At 52.2% G+C, this 16,044-nt stretch overlaps 1 protein-coding gene across 1 annotated transcript in view; it reads left to right on the top strand.

Annotated features, from left to right (window-relative positions):
* The window catches only part of Igfn1 (immunoglobulin like and fibronectin type III domain containing 1), a 29,030-nt gene extending 13,707 nt beyond the window's left edge, over window positions 1–15,323 (top strand). Inside the window, exons 13-25 of the mRNA XM_029539112.1 lie at window positions 3,317–3,434; window positions 3,911–4,035; window positions 4,667–4,808; window positions 5,136–5,435; window positions 6,040–6,339; window positions 6,862–7,035; window positions 7,955–8,083; window positions 10,088–10,390; window positions 11,068–11,156; window positions 12,907–13,102; window positions 13,791–14,090; window positions 14,346–14,672; window positions 15,209–15,323. Of these exons, the coding sequence (XP_029394972.1) occupies window positions 3,317–3,434; window positions 3,911–4,035; window positions 4,667–4,808; window positions 5,136–5,435; window positions 6,040–6,339; window positions 6,862–7,035; window positions 7,955–8,083; window positions 10,088–10,390; window positions 11,068–11,156; window positions 12,907–13,102; window positions 13,791–14,090; window positions 14,346–14,672; window positions 15,209–15,222 (2,517 nt within the window). The 3' untranslated portion in view covers window positions 15,223–15,323. The remainder of the gene's footprint in view (window positions 1–3,316; window positions 3,435–3,910; window positions 4,036–4,666; window positions 4,809–5,135; window positions 5,436–6,039; window positions 6,340–6,861; window positions 7,036–7,954; window positions 8,084–10,087; window positions 10,391–11,067; window positions 11,157–12,906; window positions 13,103–13,790; window positions 14,091–14,345; window positions 14,673–15,208) is intronic.
* Window positions 15,324–16,044: the final 721 nt, after the last annotated feature.

Genomic DNA, 16,044 nt, shown 5'->3' with positions numbered 1-16,044 from the left:
CAAGCCCGGCCCCGAAGGCCCAGAAGATCTCAGGAATCAGAAAGGTGGTCTACAAGAGTTTCAGAGAAGGAATGGTCAAGGCTCAGCTGGAGCCTTGGGCAGGACAGGGGAAGGTTCCAGAAGCCTCCAGTTTCCTCAGAGCTGGACAGTAGGACAAAGGGAAGCAGGGAAGGCAGGTGGAGCCGAGTATGAAAACATAGGTCCTCAGGATGACACATGGTCCAATCTCAGAGAGATGGGGTCCCACTGTGGGTCTGGAGTGCTGGGGTCTGCTGGGAAGGAAGGGAACGTGGGCGGTTCTCAAGTAGCTGCCCTGATGATGTCTAGTCAGAGGGTAGATGCCAGAAACCACAGGCTAGTTACATCCCCAGGCCTGGGTGTCCAGGGTTCTGACAGAACACTGGGACACATGGAAGGATTAAGAGACTCAGGGGCAGTAGGATCTGAAGAAGATTTCTGGAATGGGTCAGGGAGGTCCCAAGGAAAAGGGTCCAGAGGTGGGATGGGCTTAGGAGTTCCAGAGTGGGCAGAGTCTAGGAATGAGGAGGGATGGGAGTATTCTAAAGGGGTGGCTTCTAGGAATGGAGCCACTTGTCGTGATGGATCCAGGATGCAGGAAGGAACAGGATCTGGCCCTGATATTGATTGCAAAGCCACCTGTGGGTCACCTGCAGAGACAGAGTCTGGGAAGTGGGGTACTTACTGTCATGACTCAGGGGTGCCTGGGGGATTGTGGTCTGGCAACAAAGGTCAGTGTGGTCCTGCAGGAAAGGTGTCTGGAAGAAAGGCCAGCCTCAGAAATGGCTCAGGTGGCCCTCATGGAATGCCTTCTAGTGAAGCTCCGCAGAGAGATGTATTTCAAGGCCACGGTCAAACAGGCCATGTTGGAGAGCACCACTGTGTCCATGGCTTAGGGAGTTCTGAGACAGTGGGATCTGTGGGTGGACATGGTAGGAAAGACTCTGGAACAGCGGGCCAGGCTGCAGAGGGATATACGGAGGCAGAACCAGTGTACTCTGGAGAGTTAAGCTCTTGGGGTCACACTGGAGATTATGAGGGCTTCCGAGTCCTGGAGGCCTTTAGGGAAGGAGGCTTTGGCAACGGCACTGGGGTTCCACTATCCATGGGACCAGGGTCCCTGGGGAGAGGGGACAAGGAAGGAGATGGAGAAAGGATCCGTTTTCTTGGTGCCAGGACCTCTACAGTTGGAACTGGGAATTGGGACAAAGCCAGGCACCCAGGGGCACCATCTCCTCATGCTGAGGCCAGTTCAGAGGGCGACTGGTTCCAAGTGTCTGACAGGGCATTAAGTTATAGAGATGGGTCTGGAATTCCTTGGAGTGCTGGCGACCAAACAGCTTATGGAGAAGAATCAAAGGGTCTTGGGCCTGAAAGAACAGGACCAGCTGGTGAGGTGACATTTAGAGATAGCTCTTCAGGCCTCAGAGGAACGGGACCAGCAAGTGAAGCAAGTTACAAAAGTGGAACTTGGGACTCTGGGGCTGTGGGTTCAGGGTCTAAGGTAGATTATAGGAATGATCTTGGGTGTTCTGGAATCATGGGGCCAGAGAGTAAGGCAGGTTATAAGAACAACATTGAGAGTCGTGGAGTCAGGGACGTAGGGGGTCCGACAGGCTGTAAGAATGGTTTAGGACCTTCTGAACTTATTTCATCAAGGAATGGGGCAGGTGGTTTAGAACATTGTGGAGACATTTTGTCATTGAATAAGGCAGATTTAAGGGATGGCTTGAGGGAAACAGGAAGAATGGAGTCCAAGAATGGGGTTGGTTATGGGGGAAGTTCAGTGGGACCTGGAAAAATGGGGTCAGAGAGTAAAATGCACCTTACAGATGGTTCAGGGACGCTAGGAGGACCAGGGTCACTGGCTGTGCCCAAAGAACATGAATCTGTGGGTCTTGGGTCAGTTTATGAGGGAGCAGCAGTAGTTGGCTCCAAAGATAGTGGGGAGAAAGTCAGGGGACTGGGGCTTAGAGATGCAACAGGGCCTGAGGTGGGCTCTGGGATAGCTGGAATGCGGGATACTACAGGTGGCATAGCACACAGGGACAGTGCTATGGGCCCAGAGACGCTGGGGACACCAGATAGGCCACATATCTTTTCAGGTAGGCAGGGTACCAAGAACAGTCTTGGGGGCTGTGTGTCCTTGGGAATCCCTGACACCTTGGGGGCTGTTGGCTTTGTGGGGAAACCAGGTATCAGAGAATGGAAAGATGATTCTAGATTCCAGGGGTCTCTCAGGAGCACAGGGACTCCGAGTGAGGGGATCAGATCTGTAGACCAAGCAGGAGCTATAGGGACATCTCGACTTCTTGATAGTAGGGGGACAGTGGAGGATGGGAGTGGGTCAGGGATACCTGCTCTGGAGTCAGAAAGTGATTTTGACTTTAATAAATCAGGCTTGGGGACAACAGGAAGGCGCAGAGTTGCTGGCCAGCAGGGAGTGACACCTCAGGGATGTGGAGGCTCGTTGCTGGATGGCAGGAGGAGGGAAACAAGTTCTGGAAGCCTGTCAGGGGTAGGGCAGGCGGTAGACAGAAGTTCTATACCTGGGAGAGAGACCAAGGTAACGTCAGGACCTGGTAGTGGGCGAGCCACGAGCCACACTTGGGCTGCAAACTGGGAAGACCAGGTTCAAGGCAGCTTCAGGGCCTCTAGCTCACTGCAGGAAACTGATGCCATTTTCAGAGAAACCAATGAGGAACAAGGAGCCTTCAAAGGCAGGGGCTGTGAAACTGGCCAAGGGGCTGCTGGTGAGTGTCAAGGACCCCGCTCCTTGGAGAGCAGAGGCTCGGAGTTTGTAGGGGGCAGGGCTGGATTTACAGGGAGCTCAAGGGTCCCAGGCAGAAGGGATTCCACTATCTATGGAGATGGTGTCACATCAAAACCTCAGGAACCCCAGACTGAATTATATAGTCCATTATGCAGAAGGGACTTCAAAAGTGTATCAGGAGGAATCCAGGAGCCAGGTTTTCAACTAGGAACAGGACAGGGAGAAGGAAAAGAATCCCTCCAGGAGTCGGGGTCCTGGGAGCCTGAGCGTGACAAGGTCCAAGGATCCAGGGCCTTGGCGAAGTTTGAAAATCAGGGAGGGAAAGACCCTGGCTGGTCAGGCAGGAAGCCTGGTCCCTGTGGAAGTGGGCCTCAGGTGCAGTCTGGGACTGAAGTTGGATCAGCAAAGAGAGCAACCACAGAGGGGACCAGAGGTCTGGCGCCTTGGACTGGCAGTGAGGATAGAGGGTCTCTGAGAGAACCTTGGAGTGAAGACAGGAGGCGAGGCCCCCACAGGCATCTCAGCAGCAGGAGAGTTACCCAAGAGGGCAGGTCAGATGTCTGTGGCCAGGCACAAGATGCTACCCAGAGCCCCAGATCCAGATACCAGCCTGGCACTGGCCACTCTTCTTCGGAGGCCCGAGGTAGGTACTCCCAGCTGGTGGCTCTTATAGGGTGGAGCCAGAGGGTAGAGTCCTTGGGCACTGGGTGCCTACTTGCCAGTTCTCCCTTCAGCACAGGAACTCATCCCTACCCGTGTCTCTGTTTCCCAGAATCCCTTGCAAATTCAGGGAGCCTCTGCTCCTTTCCTCTCCCTCTGCAGAAGGGATCCAAGCTATGTGAAACTCAAAGGTCTGCTTGGTATTAGCTCTTGAGACCCCATGTTCCAAGGTCCCAGAGTATCGGCTTGCCTCTGTGACTCCAAATGCCTCTCTGTGGGACTCGGGGGTATATGTGGGTGCTTCACATCTCCCTTACACCCTCATCTGTGTACCAGCGTAGGAAAATGAGAGGTTGGGCATTGCGTCTGGCTGACCCCTGTGGGTAGGACCATAGAGGCTCCCCAGAATTCAATACAGGCCAAAGCGAGGCTTTGGGGACTTCCTCTGTATCTCTCTAGGCTCCATGGATCACTTCTCTCAGGGTCTGACTGATACAGAGGTGCAACTGGGGGAAGCCGCCATACTCTCCTGTACTCTTACCAGTGACCTGGGACCTGGCACCTGGTTCAAGGACGGAGTCAAGGTACTGACACCTCACACCTCTCATAGCCCCTCTTGCGTAACTAATGGGGTCAGGGACCACGGCAAAGCAGAGAAGTAGAAGGAAAAGACTTTATAGACGTTTTCACTATATTTCACTATTTTACTGATGTTTCTGCTTTGGGAGACATTTAGACAGTGGGTATGTGGTGTGTTTGGAATAAACACATGATGAATCATGAATGACACTCTCCCGTCATCCTCTCTCATGAGTTCCACTCAGCCTCCAAGGCCTTATGCAAGCACATTGGTCTCATCCTGACCAGCTGGGCTCATGGGTCTCTCTGAGCAGCCTCTCTGAGCCCCCATCAAAGCGGTCACACCAGGTGGCACAGCATGGTGGCTTCAGTGAAGTCTGACTCCTGATCCCTGCTCTGCTGCTGGCAATTGTGTGACCTCGGAGGAGTTGCTCATCTATAAAATGGGCTTCATAACAACGCTCATCTCCTAAGGCTGATTTGAGAGTTGATGGCCAGCTGGGCTCACTGGTCTCTCTGAGCAGCATGGACAGGCACGGTGGCCAGTGGTAACGACCATGTAGCCCACAGGGCAGTTATTGGTGCTGAACTGGACAGGGTGGGAGTGGCTGTCTCCATGGTGATCTTTGCCTCCAGCTTACTGCCCAAGATGGGGTCATCTTTGAGCAAGATGGGCTCACGCACAGACTGATCCTCACCCACGTGGAGGGGACCCAGGCTGGGAAATACACTTTTGTAGCCGGCCACCAGCACAGTGAGGCCAGCCTGACCGTGCAGGGTGAGGCCCAGTACCAGGTGAAAAGCCCCTCTCTGGAAGCCCTGAATCCTTGACTTGTCTGCAATCTTCTCAGTCTATGAAGATTGTTTATGAAGCTAACCCATGCCTTCCCCAACCCAACATCTCATCTCCTTCCTTATCAGGAAGTTCTCTGTGAGGTCTGACCCTGGCCTTTCCTGCTGCAGACCCAGCCCATTCCCTTTGCTAGTCCTCATGAGGTGGGGTAGGGAGTTCCTTCTCTAGGCTCTTCCCATGATTCCCAGCGGCCCAGGGCTTGGTCCTCTCTGATTCTTTTACTCTTTTTTTTTTTTTTTTTTAAATCTCCAGATCCCCCCACCATTGCTCCAGATGTGACAGAGACATTGAGAGAGCCACTGGTGTTCAAGGCTGGGAAGCCAGTCACTGTGAAAATCCCTTTCCAGAGCCGCCTCCCTGTTCAGGCTGCCTGGAGGAAAGATGGGAGCGAGGTGGTGGGCAGCGACCACAAGGGCATCCAACTGGCTCTGGGAGATGGCTACACACGGCTGTGCCTCCCCAGTGTGTGCAGGAAGGACAGTGGCCAGTACAGCGTGACACTGAGGAGCGAGGGAGGCTGTGTGCAGGCTGAGTTCACCCTGCAAGTTATAGGTGCTGACCCTGCCTATTCTCCCAGCCAGGGCCCCAGGGTTCTGGGGTCCCAGGACCTTCCTGGGAGTCTGGATGGGTCTGGGGATGGACTCTGCTAGCCTCGGTCTTTATTTGCATGAGAGTTAAGATCCTAAGCCATCCCTACTGACCCAGTTTCCCTGTCCCCAGACTGCCTAGGAAAAAGAGACAGGCCAAGGCCAGGTACGGGCCGGTGGACCCATTGTGTGAGCTCTAACACAACAAAGTCTGGAGAGGATTAGTGGAATGGTGGTCCCTAGTCTTTACCAGCAAAGTCAGATTACCTATATAAGAGGGCTAAGCAGGAGGCCATGCTGGTCACTGAATGGGGCCAGGTACAGGCTGCAGGTTCTATGCTATCTCCTAAGGCAGGACTGGGGAAGTAGAGACCAGAGACACCAAGAGACGTTTGGAACCTACCCATGAGCTCCGCCTTGCCTCAGCATCTGGCTGTGTCAGGAACCATGTGTATCTCTGGGCTGTCCACCCCTTTACAGACTTACCCGATGACGAGGGGGTTAAGTAACATGCCCCTCCCAGCTTCTCTGACTCCTCTCTCTTCTTGTTTCTCTCCACGGGTCCTCAGACAAGCCTCAGGCCCCACAAGGACCCCTGGAGGTTCAGGATTGCCACAGAGCAGGTGTCTGCCTCCGCTGGCTACCTCCGAGGGACAATGGGGGCCAGGTCATACAACACTATGTGGTGGAGAGGCGGCAGGCTGGAAGGAGCACTTGGCTGAAGGTGGGCGAGCCCCCACCAGACAGTACCAGCTTCACCGACACCGGCGTGGAGCAGGGCAAGAAATATGCCTTCCGTGTGCGGGCTGTGACCTCAGTGGGAGCTGGGGATGCCCTGGAGTCTGAGGAGGTGTTGATGGCTCCTGAGGGTGAGAAAACAGATGATATTTGGATACAGGACTCCTCTGCACTCTACTATGGCCAGAATACAGTCTGAGAGTCACTAGCTATGCTTGGGGGATGGGAATGGGGTGGGGCTTGAGACCTCTGAGGAGCACAGTAGACACGCCTTACTATGACTTCTTTTGGGATTTGGAAGCCTTTTACTATTCTTTGAGGCTGAGACACACAGCCGCCTTCTCTCAGGACCTGCATATTGGCCAACATCCTTCTCTACCTTGTGTCCTTGTTCTGGAACAAGCTATCAGTGGGTGAGGTTAAGGGATCTCAGAACTGGCTCCAACCAAGGCAGGAAAGCATTTTCTGTTCTATCATCTCTGTCCCAGAACAGCAAGTATAATGTCGCAGGGAACGCCGAGTCAGCTCTGGAGTGCTTAGGAAGGCAGAGTGTGACAGCGCCCCTAGATTCCCCGTGCCCTCTCCTGGCAGCCCCATCTCCCAGGAGCTGCTGCTTGCCTCAACTTCTGCTGACTGGCTGCCTCTGCCCTCAGCTCTTCCGGGGCCCCCTTCTGCCCCAGCCATCCTGTCAGCCTCCAGTCAGAGCATCACTCTCACATGGGGGGCACCACAGGGCCCTGGCAGTACCCACATCCTGGGCTACCTGGTCGAGAAGCGCAAGAAGGGGAGCAACACCTGGATGGCTGTGAATGAGCAGCCCGTGTCTGGTGAGTTGGTCTGAAGGGCAGCTTCTCGCTGGCCCCATTCCGAACTGCCTTAGAGCCCCTCCTGGCCACAGGGTCCCTTGGTGTCACTAGTGCGGATCAGTTTAACGTAGATACTGTTCAGCTAATGTGGTTTTGTCTCCATTGTGGGGGGGTGGCATTTAGCAATATCTAGAGCTGTTTGTGACAGTCACTGCTGGGTGGAGAGTCCATGCTCTTGACATCTTGTGTGAAGAAGACAAGGATGCTGCTAAACGCCCTACCCCCAGACCCCAAATATTCATCCAGCAAGGTCTATCAGCAGAGGACCAGCTCTCCTCCCTGCCCCCCTCACACACACTTCAGGCTTTGACCATGAGCAGCCCACTTCCTCTGTAGATCTCAGTTTCCTTGCTGATAACACAGACAGGGGTGACCCCAGCCCTCTAGTTAGTGTCCTAGGAGCTAGCTGCTTCCAGAGAGAAGAAAGAATCCAGATGAGACTGAGGCTGAAGCAGGTGCTACGGAAGCCTCCAGAACCCCGTGCGTGGCTGTGCTCTGTGTGTACTGGAAGCCCAACACCAGGTTCAGGACAAACTGTCACAAGTCCTGTAATAGCAATGCCACTTAGGAGTTAAGGCTACTTGGGGACCATATCCTCACATCTCTAATGTCACCATTTAGTATTTAAGTATTATGACTCTGTGAGGCACCATGAATCAGAGACATCAAAGTGCCGTATTGATCATCTGGCAAGGCTGAGGCAAACAGATGAAAACACCTTTCACCTTGGAAGCAGCTCTGTCACACCTGGTTGGTGCCAATGTAGGAGGGCTGTGTTAGACCCCATGTTTGGTCTTCTCCTGAATATGGGGGTGCTGAGATTTGTCCCCGTTTTCTGGTCCCACAATGGGAGACTAATATGGGATGTGGTCTTCCACAGAAAGGAGGTACACTGTGGTGGGTCTGCGACAGGGTTGCCAGTATGAGTTCCGGGTCACGGCCGTGACTCTGTCCGGCCCTGGAGATCCTGGGCCTCCATCGGATGCTGTCTTTGCTAGAGACCCCATGAGTAAGTAAGGCGCCAATCCAGGATGTTGGGGAGGGATGTGCATGGGATAGCTCTAAAACCGTGGGGTGGAAGTTCACAAGTTGGGAAGATATTCTGAAGAGCTGGAAGTCAAGGTTGAGAGGCCACTGGGACCCTAAAGGATCTGGATTGAAATCATATGGGTCCAGGGGCCATGCAGGAGGAATGAAGACTTTGCAAGATCATGTCTGGCACTCTTTGGCCTCAGGGAAGGTCGCTGTTAGCCATGCTAGCCCAGTGGCATTGCCCGTTCACTAGTGGAGAGTCTCGTCCCTGGGGAACGGGTAGCAGGGAAGCTTAGCTACAGTTTTCCATCCAGTTCATACTGCTCATCACACGCAAAGGGGCCAGCATTGCATGAGGAGGTAGGTTCCTCCATCCCAGCCTCTGTCTTTGGTTAACAGAGCCCAGTATTTGCCTGTCCAAGGTCTCAGCAGCATCCGAGATGTCGAGAATCCTTCTCTAGAAAACAGAAACAGCAAAAACTAAAGATTTGTCATTAAAGATAGGCACAATAGCAGCTTCTGGTATGCCCATGCCCCACAAGAAAAGACACCCGACTTTGATTCAAACTCCCGATTCAATTAGAGAGTGGCCTTCTCACAAAACCCCAGTTAAACGCTTTGCTCCAGAGCACAGGGTTTAGAAGGTGTTACTCTGAGCACCTCAAACAAGCCTGCTGATGACAAGCCATCAAGGCAGCAGAATCAAGGCACTTGTAGAATCAGCTGTGTGACAGATTGCTTGTATCACTCCATTAACAACAGAATGTTCTACAAGGGAGAGGGGGAGGTGAGCCGGCCCCGTGTGTCCTTGCCTCGCAAATAGAGCAAACCTAACCTGTTTTACTGTCGACCACTGGCTCTCTCATCAGAGGTGGGGATGGAGGAATCAGAATGTGCAGTGTCTGCAGCAGCCACAGCAGTAGATCTTACCTTCTAGACCCTTACTACTGTGCAAAATCTGAAGACTGGAAATGTCACTTGGGAAACTTCCTGTAGAATTTCAGGCTATGTGTCATGGTACACATCTGCAATTCAACCCCAGCATTAAGAAGTTAAACTGAAGGAGACACATATTTTAGATAGATAGATAGATAGATAGATAGATAGATAGATAGATAGATACATACATACATACATACATACATACATACATACACATATATAGATACATAGGCAGGAAAAAAGAAAGGAAGGAGGAAGAAAGAAAGAGAGAGAAAGAGAGAGAGGGAGGGAGGAAGGGAGGGAGGGAGGGAGGGAGGAAGGAAGGAAGGAAGGAAGGAAGGAAGGAAGGAAGGAAGGAAGGAAGAAAGAAAATCTTATTCTGCACCTCGGAATTCTTGAATTAGGACCTGTGTTTTCAATAAAGTCCCCAGTGATTTGAGTACAAATTCAAGGCTAGAAGCCCTCCCCTGGACCAGTGAGTATAAGCATCATCACATGTTTAGAAATGCCAGTGAGCCCTTACCAATCCTAGTGCCTTTGGGGCTGGCATCTCACAGGCAGAATGTTTATTATGCACCTAGCCTTGACAGCCAGAATATCATCCTGCAGTGAAATATCCAAAGCACTCACACACACACACACACACAAGTACACGCACAAACACAAACACATCATGACTTTTGTTTATTCCACAGTCCCCACGGGTAGGTAGTACTGCTGTTGTTCCCATTTAACAGACAAGGAACAAGAAATCTGTGCTGGTGTAGTTCCCAACTAAGAGTTATAATTCAGCACACAGACATAGAACTCCAGCCCCCCCAGGCACAACAGAGCACAAAAGGTTCTCAACTGAAAATACCAGCTGTCAAGGACTATGGGATAGTTAGGGGTTGGCAAGTTGGTGGGCGGGCTAAGAAGGTAGCCAGGGACCCACGGTTCTGCAGAAACCCCTAAGTGAAAGAAACCCCAAGGCTCCTTGGTTGGACGACTCCTCAGAGGAAGATGCCACACGACTGAAACTTCCTTGGTGCTTGCCCAGGACCCCCAGGGCCTGTGCGGGATCTCCGGGTTACAGACACATCGGACACTAGCATCACTGTGAGCTGGATGGCGCCGGACACCGAGGATGCTGATGAAGCCCAGGGATATGTTGTGGAGCGGTGTGGTTCAGACAGCCATCTGTGGAGCCCATGCCACATGGGCACTGTGCCGGGCACCACCTTCACAGCCAAGGGGCTTCGGCCGCAAGAAAGCTACTTTGTGCGGGTGACAGCAGTTAATGATGGGGGCCGGAGCCAGGCCACTTCCCTGGACACACTGGTTCGTGCCATGCCCGCCACTGGTGAGTGTCACCCCCTTTCCCCACCCTGAATCCTATAGACCCTTCCTGAGAGGCACTGCTGCTCTGCAGTCATCAGTTGCCTTCTTAACAGAGAGGTGGCATGGAGCACTGAGCTAAGCGGACCCCTTTTAGAAATGCGTTCTCATTACAGCTCCAGAGATGACCACAAAGGCCATCTTCACCCAGGGTCTCCCCTTGTTATGACACAGAACCACGATTTAAAACAAGTGACTCTGAGGACTGAGCACTGCTTGGTCTGAGCCAGCACATACCCCGGGTCCCTGTTACTGCGAGGCAGATTGTGTTTCCCTTTGGGCCTTAATCACTAGAAGCAGATCCTTTGTCCTTGTGAGCCATACCAATCCTCTCTAGTTGTCACCGTGACAATAAGGAGACAATAAAAAGCCAAGAGCTCCTGAGTCCAGAATCTTAAATTCTTTTCCTGGCTCTGACCTTCAATGGATGTCACCCCATTAAAAGACGTCACCCACCCTTTCCTGGTGGCAACTTTGATTGTCCCACAAGACTGTCGTCCCTGTCTCCTGGCCTTTCTCCCCAACACACCCTTCCAAGAGCTCTCTGTCAGGCCGTTACACTGGTTCGGCCTTCGATTTGCATCCTAGGTGAGCTAGCTGCTCACTGTGGAGGGAGGTGACAAGCCATCTTGTGTGTTCTAGTCTGTCCCAGGTTCCTCATGGACTCCAGCACAAAGGACACACTGATGGTCAGGGTTGGGGACAGTATTCGTGTTCCTGTATCCTTTGAAGTGAGTATACCTGAAGCAGTGTGTGGAGGGCATGGGGGAGGGGGGTAGTCCCTGAGTCACCAGGAAACTAGACAGTCGTGGAGTGCTCCTTATTCCTTCTTATTCTTTAACCTTAGTCATAGACTTTGACTTGTTTCCGAAATAAGGCCCAGTGTGAGGTGGGTAGGGAGGAAAATGGTTCTTGAAGCCAAGCTGGCATTTGTCCTCTTGGACAGCATTCTCTGGTACAAGTGTACAAGGGCTACACCTCCCTCTAGTGATCGCTTCTAATATTACACTCCAAATTAGAACATCTCTCCTCATCTTAGTCTGGGAACTGAGGGAGCCCACGGGGTAGATAATCATTTTTGCTTTTAGAATATATTTTTTGTGCAAGTCAAAGTCTGACTCAGGATGATCCTCACCCAATGTCAACACCACACAACTCTACGTACAGTCACTAGTGTGGTGGTAAAGCACAGACTGCCTGATGCCGTCATCGCTCTCCTGTGGCACTGCGTTCTTCAGGCTCTTACTAAAGAGACTAAGCTTACCAAAGGGCTGAGAAAGTGGGGGTAGCAACTTGGGTGCTGTGCTCTGTCCACACGTCATTAATGCCTGAACCCTTGGGACACCCCTACGGGCAGCTTACTATCAGCGTTCTCAGGCGCACATGATGGGAGTCCCATAGGCAGTGGGACGTAGCATCATCATCCTGCAGCTGACGAGATTCTCCAGCTGAGAGTGCTCACTGTTACATCATAGGTCTGACTCTCAGACACTCAGATACAGATAAATCTTTTTTAAAGATTTATTTATTCATTTTTATGTAAATCAGCATATGGTTGAGAGCCACCATGTGGTTGCTGGGATTTGAACTCAGGACCTTCAGAAGAGCAGTCAGTGCTCTTAACCAGCCCTGCCAGCTCCTTTCCTAAACCTGCCACTCTCCTATCTTTTCCAGTCACCATGGTTCCAGGCCAGATGTATAATCTGCTTCCTGCAGCCCCTCTCTCTATCGCAGGAACTCCCGAGTCACCCCCTAGCTTGCCTTGTGGGGAAGGAATACTCTCTTCCCAATTAGTTTCTTCTCACTCCCACCAAGAACCATGGAAATCCAGAACCAGCTGCCCTGCCCTAACTGCAGCACCTCACTCAGTGAATCTGGATGTCTGCATGGGGGTGAGGCTGAGGGCCGGAACCATTTTACCGAGTCTCCCGGCTAAGCCTCCCTTCCCATCCCAGCATCCTTCCATACCTACCAGCTAGCTCCACACATCGCCGCCTCCCTGAGAGCCTATTCCTTGTTGAGCTCCTGTGCTCAGGGGCATCTCTTTCCACCTAGAATGGTCCTTCTTGTTCTTCTACACTGGGACCAGCTTATGTACTTCTCCTTTTACAAAATTTCCTCCATGGAGAGCAAAGATCAGGGAGGAAGGAATCACAAAGGACAAGGGCAAGAGGGTGACGGCCTTAAGGGAAGAAAGAAAAAAAATCAGCATGTTTTTTCGAGCGTACACGTGTGTGTGTGTGTGTGTGTGTGTGTGTACATACACACGAGTGTGTGTAAGAAAGAATTGTGTAAAATGAAAGCAGAAGGACTATAGCAGTGAATATCAGGAAGATTCAGTGATACATACGCAATAACATGTCATCAATAAGCCTATTATTTTATATGCTAACTACATAATTTATTTGAATAGACACTTCAAACAAACAAACAAACAAAACACCTTCCTCTTCTCAATTTGAGCTTGCCCTTGGTTCTCAGGCTGCCCCCATGCCTGAGGTGACCTGGCTGAAGGACGGCTTGCCCTTGCCCAAAAGAAGTGTGACCACTGTGAAGGTTGGCCTCACAGAGCTTCTGATCCCTGTAGCTAGCCTCTCGGACTGTGGCCGATACACCGTGATGTTAAGGAACCTGCAGGGGAAGGAAGCTACCTGCAGCTTCTTCATCAGTGTGGCAGGTGAGGCCGCTCAGCTGTGAGCCCCCACCAGGGTGTGAAGGCTGCACCTGCCCTGGGCATAGCTCATGGTGCTGAGTGTGCAAGGTGACCACACTGTTAGGCCTACACTCTTCAAGGCTCAGAGGCGGGGTAAAAGGAGAGTCCCTGAAAGCCCAGTTGTTCTGACCTATGAACTTGGAGACACCACACCCTTGCTTCTTATCTGCAGGGGTATTTGTTTGTTTTGAGTCCAAGAGCAAAAATGGCTCCCAGCACTGCGTCACTAAAGGACACCGTGGGAAGAATCTGCCCACGACCCCGGTGCAAGTTAAGATTGTCCCTTCCCTGAAATGACTCTCGTTCCCCAGCCTGGAATGTTCAGAAATGCAGGAAGACTAACCGCAGGCATTTGTGATTTGATTTTATGAAAACTCTAACTTCTATCCCTGTCCTGTCATTTTATCTATTTAAAAAGGTGAATTAACAAGTAATTTTTTGGGAGTCATCTGTGGTGGTGGGTACCTATAATCCCAGACTTGGGAGACTGAGGCAGAACCCAGAGTTAAGGCTAGCCTGGGTTAATGTGGGTGAAACCCTGCCTCAAAAGAAAAAAAAAAGAGCATTCTTTGGGGGATATTTTTCTCCTCTGCAACATGATCTCTCTCTCTCTCTCTCTCTCTCTCTCTCTCTCTCTCTCTCTCTCTCTCAGCATGCCCACGGGCACCAGGGTCCATCTACCTGCAGGAGAATGTGCCTGGGACAGTAACAGTCCAATGGGAACCCTCTCCGGATGAGGCTCAGGGCATCCCCTTGCATTACACAGTGCTGATGCGGTCCTCCTCTCACGGATCCTGGCATGAGGTGGCCGACTGTGTCCGCACCAACCGCTTTACCCTCCTAGGGGTCCTCCCTGGCCACGAGTACCACTTTCGGGTGCTGGCCAAGAATGAGCTGGGGGCCAGCAAACCTTCAGACACCAGCCAACCCTGGTGTATCCCCAGGCAGAGAGGTAAGGGGACCCCTAAAGGAGGGAGGGACTTAAGTGTCTGCCTCTGTGTTTTGGGTTGTGAAATGTATGGAGTCGGGGGCCTTCCGTCTAGCCAGATATGTAGTGGGCCTCCCACCTCCTGCTCAGTGCCCACCTGAGCTGGTGCTCACTGCACTGGATTCAGGGTGGGCCCCACTTCAATGGGCAGAAAGAGTCAGACTGTGACTGACTTTGCTTTTTAACCATCCTTCCTTCTGCCTGGGGAATGCACCACAGACAGGTTCACAGTGAAGTCTCCAACATACCAGGAACCTGACCTGAGCCAGAAGCCCCGCTTCCTGGTGGGTCTGCGGGCTCACCTTCTGCCCCAGGGCTGCGAGTGCCGCATGACCTGTGCCGTGCAGGGCTCACCCCAGCCCCATGTCACCTGGTTCAAGAACGACCAGAACTTGGACAGAAACCCTGCAGTGTACAGTACTGACTTGCTGGGTGTGTGCTCCCTCGTCATCCCCAGCGTGTCCCTTAAGGACAGTGGCGAATACAAGGCTGTGGCCAAGAACCCACTGGGACAAGCTGTCAGCACAGCCACCCTCATTGTCACAGGTAACCATGGCTGCCTGGAGGCGACCAAGTGGGAACATAAGGGAGATCCGTAGCTTCTGGCCTCAGGGAGCCCTCAAGGGCCTGGCTTCTCAAGTAGACTCAGATGGTAGACCATGAGACTTGGATTTCTGCCTGCCTCTATGAGCGTTCTACTATGTGTTTAACCTGACCGTCACAGAACCTCCTGGGGTTTGATTTGCTCAATTGTAAAGAGAGACCTTGACTACTTTAGGGGCCTACACTACCTACCTAAGAGTCCCCGTGTGGGCCAGGCACATGTCTCAGTGCGAGACATAAGCCTCTTGCCCTGCAAGTCCTTTTATAACTGTGCCGGATAGGAAGAGCTAAAAGATCATGCCGAGTCTCTCACTGGCCATCTCCATTCATCAAGGTGAATAATGCATTGCCAATAAGAAAAAAAACTTTGGTGGCTCTGGGCCATCCCACGCCCAGCATTGCAGACTCTTTGTGATGGGATAGGCGTGAGAGGGCCCACTGTCCCTTCAGGATCATCTGAAATATTCCTTGTCTTGCAGAATACGACTCCTAGGCCACTTGACCTGGAATGCTGGCCTTGCCCCACCCTACAGTTATGAGATGGATGGCAGATCTCTGAAGCTTTGTTGCTGGTACCCGCACTGGCCTGGGGAGTGGTCCAGCGCGACAGTGGATGTTCCTGGGTGAGACAGGAGCAAGGGGTCTTCTGGTGAGACATGCCCAGAAGGGCTGAAGTCCTTGAAGAACTAGAAGAAGAGCAGAGGATGTAGTCTTAAGCTGAATGATGACTCAGAGTGACCCTGTTACTATGGATGTCTGTGTTCTGTACCTCCGAACAAAGCTCCAGAGAGAGAGAGTGGTGCATGGGGTGGAAGCTGAGCCCACTGTGACCAGAGGAATGGAAAGTCAGAGAGGGCAGAGGGCCTGGGTGAGGGCGTCAAGGATGGGGCTTGCGGGCTGTCTGTACTTCATTAAAACGACAGACTGTCGAAGGTGAATTCTTTGCAGAGTAACTTGGGGTTGCTTGGTTGAAGGAAGCAGCGCCTCAGACTTGAGAATGTCTGGGCTCACGGGAGAGAGTGAGTCAGGACAGTGTTCATCTGCAGCAGGGCAGAAAAGCCAAGGTAGGGGAGACAGTCTGTGAGCGGAGGCTCCCTTCTCTTGGCTCATGCTTTCCCCATGCCTCTGCCCTGCAAAAACCCTGGGACAAGCAGGACTTAAGCATCCCTAAACGTTGTATGCACACAGACTGTGAGCCAGTTGTTCCTCCCTGGAGCCAGCAACATTCTGGACTGGGGAGAGTTCTACTGCAATCTCTTCTGGGGGCTCCTGTCAGCAGAGCCAGGAGACTATCAAGCCCATAAAGATTTGATTC

The sequence above is a fragment of the Mus pahari genome, chromosome 5, assembly GCF_900095145.1.
Source record: "Mus pahari chromosome 5, PAHARI_EIJ_v1.1, whole genome shotgun sequence".
In the NCBI taxonomy this organism is placed as follows: Eukaryota; Metazoa; Chordata; class Mammalia; order Rodentia; family Muridae; genus Mus; species Mus pahari.
The sequence above is the reverse complement of the archived record's forward strand: the minus strand, read 5'-3'. Positions and strand labels throughout refer to the sequence as shown.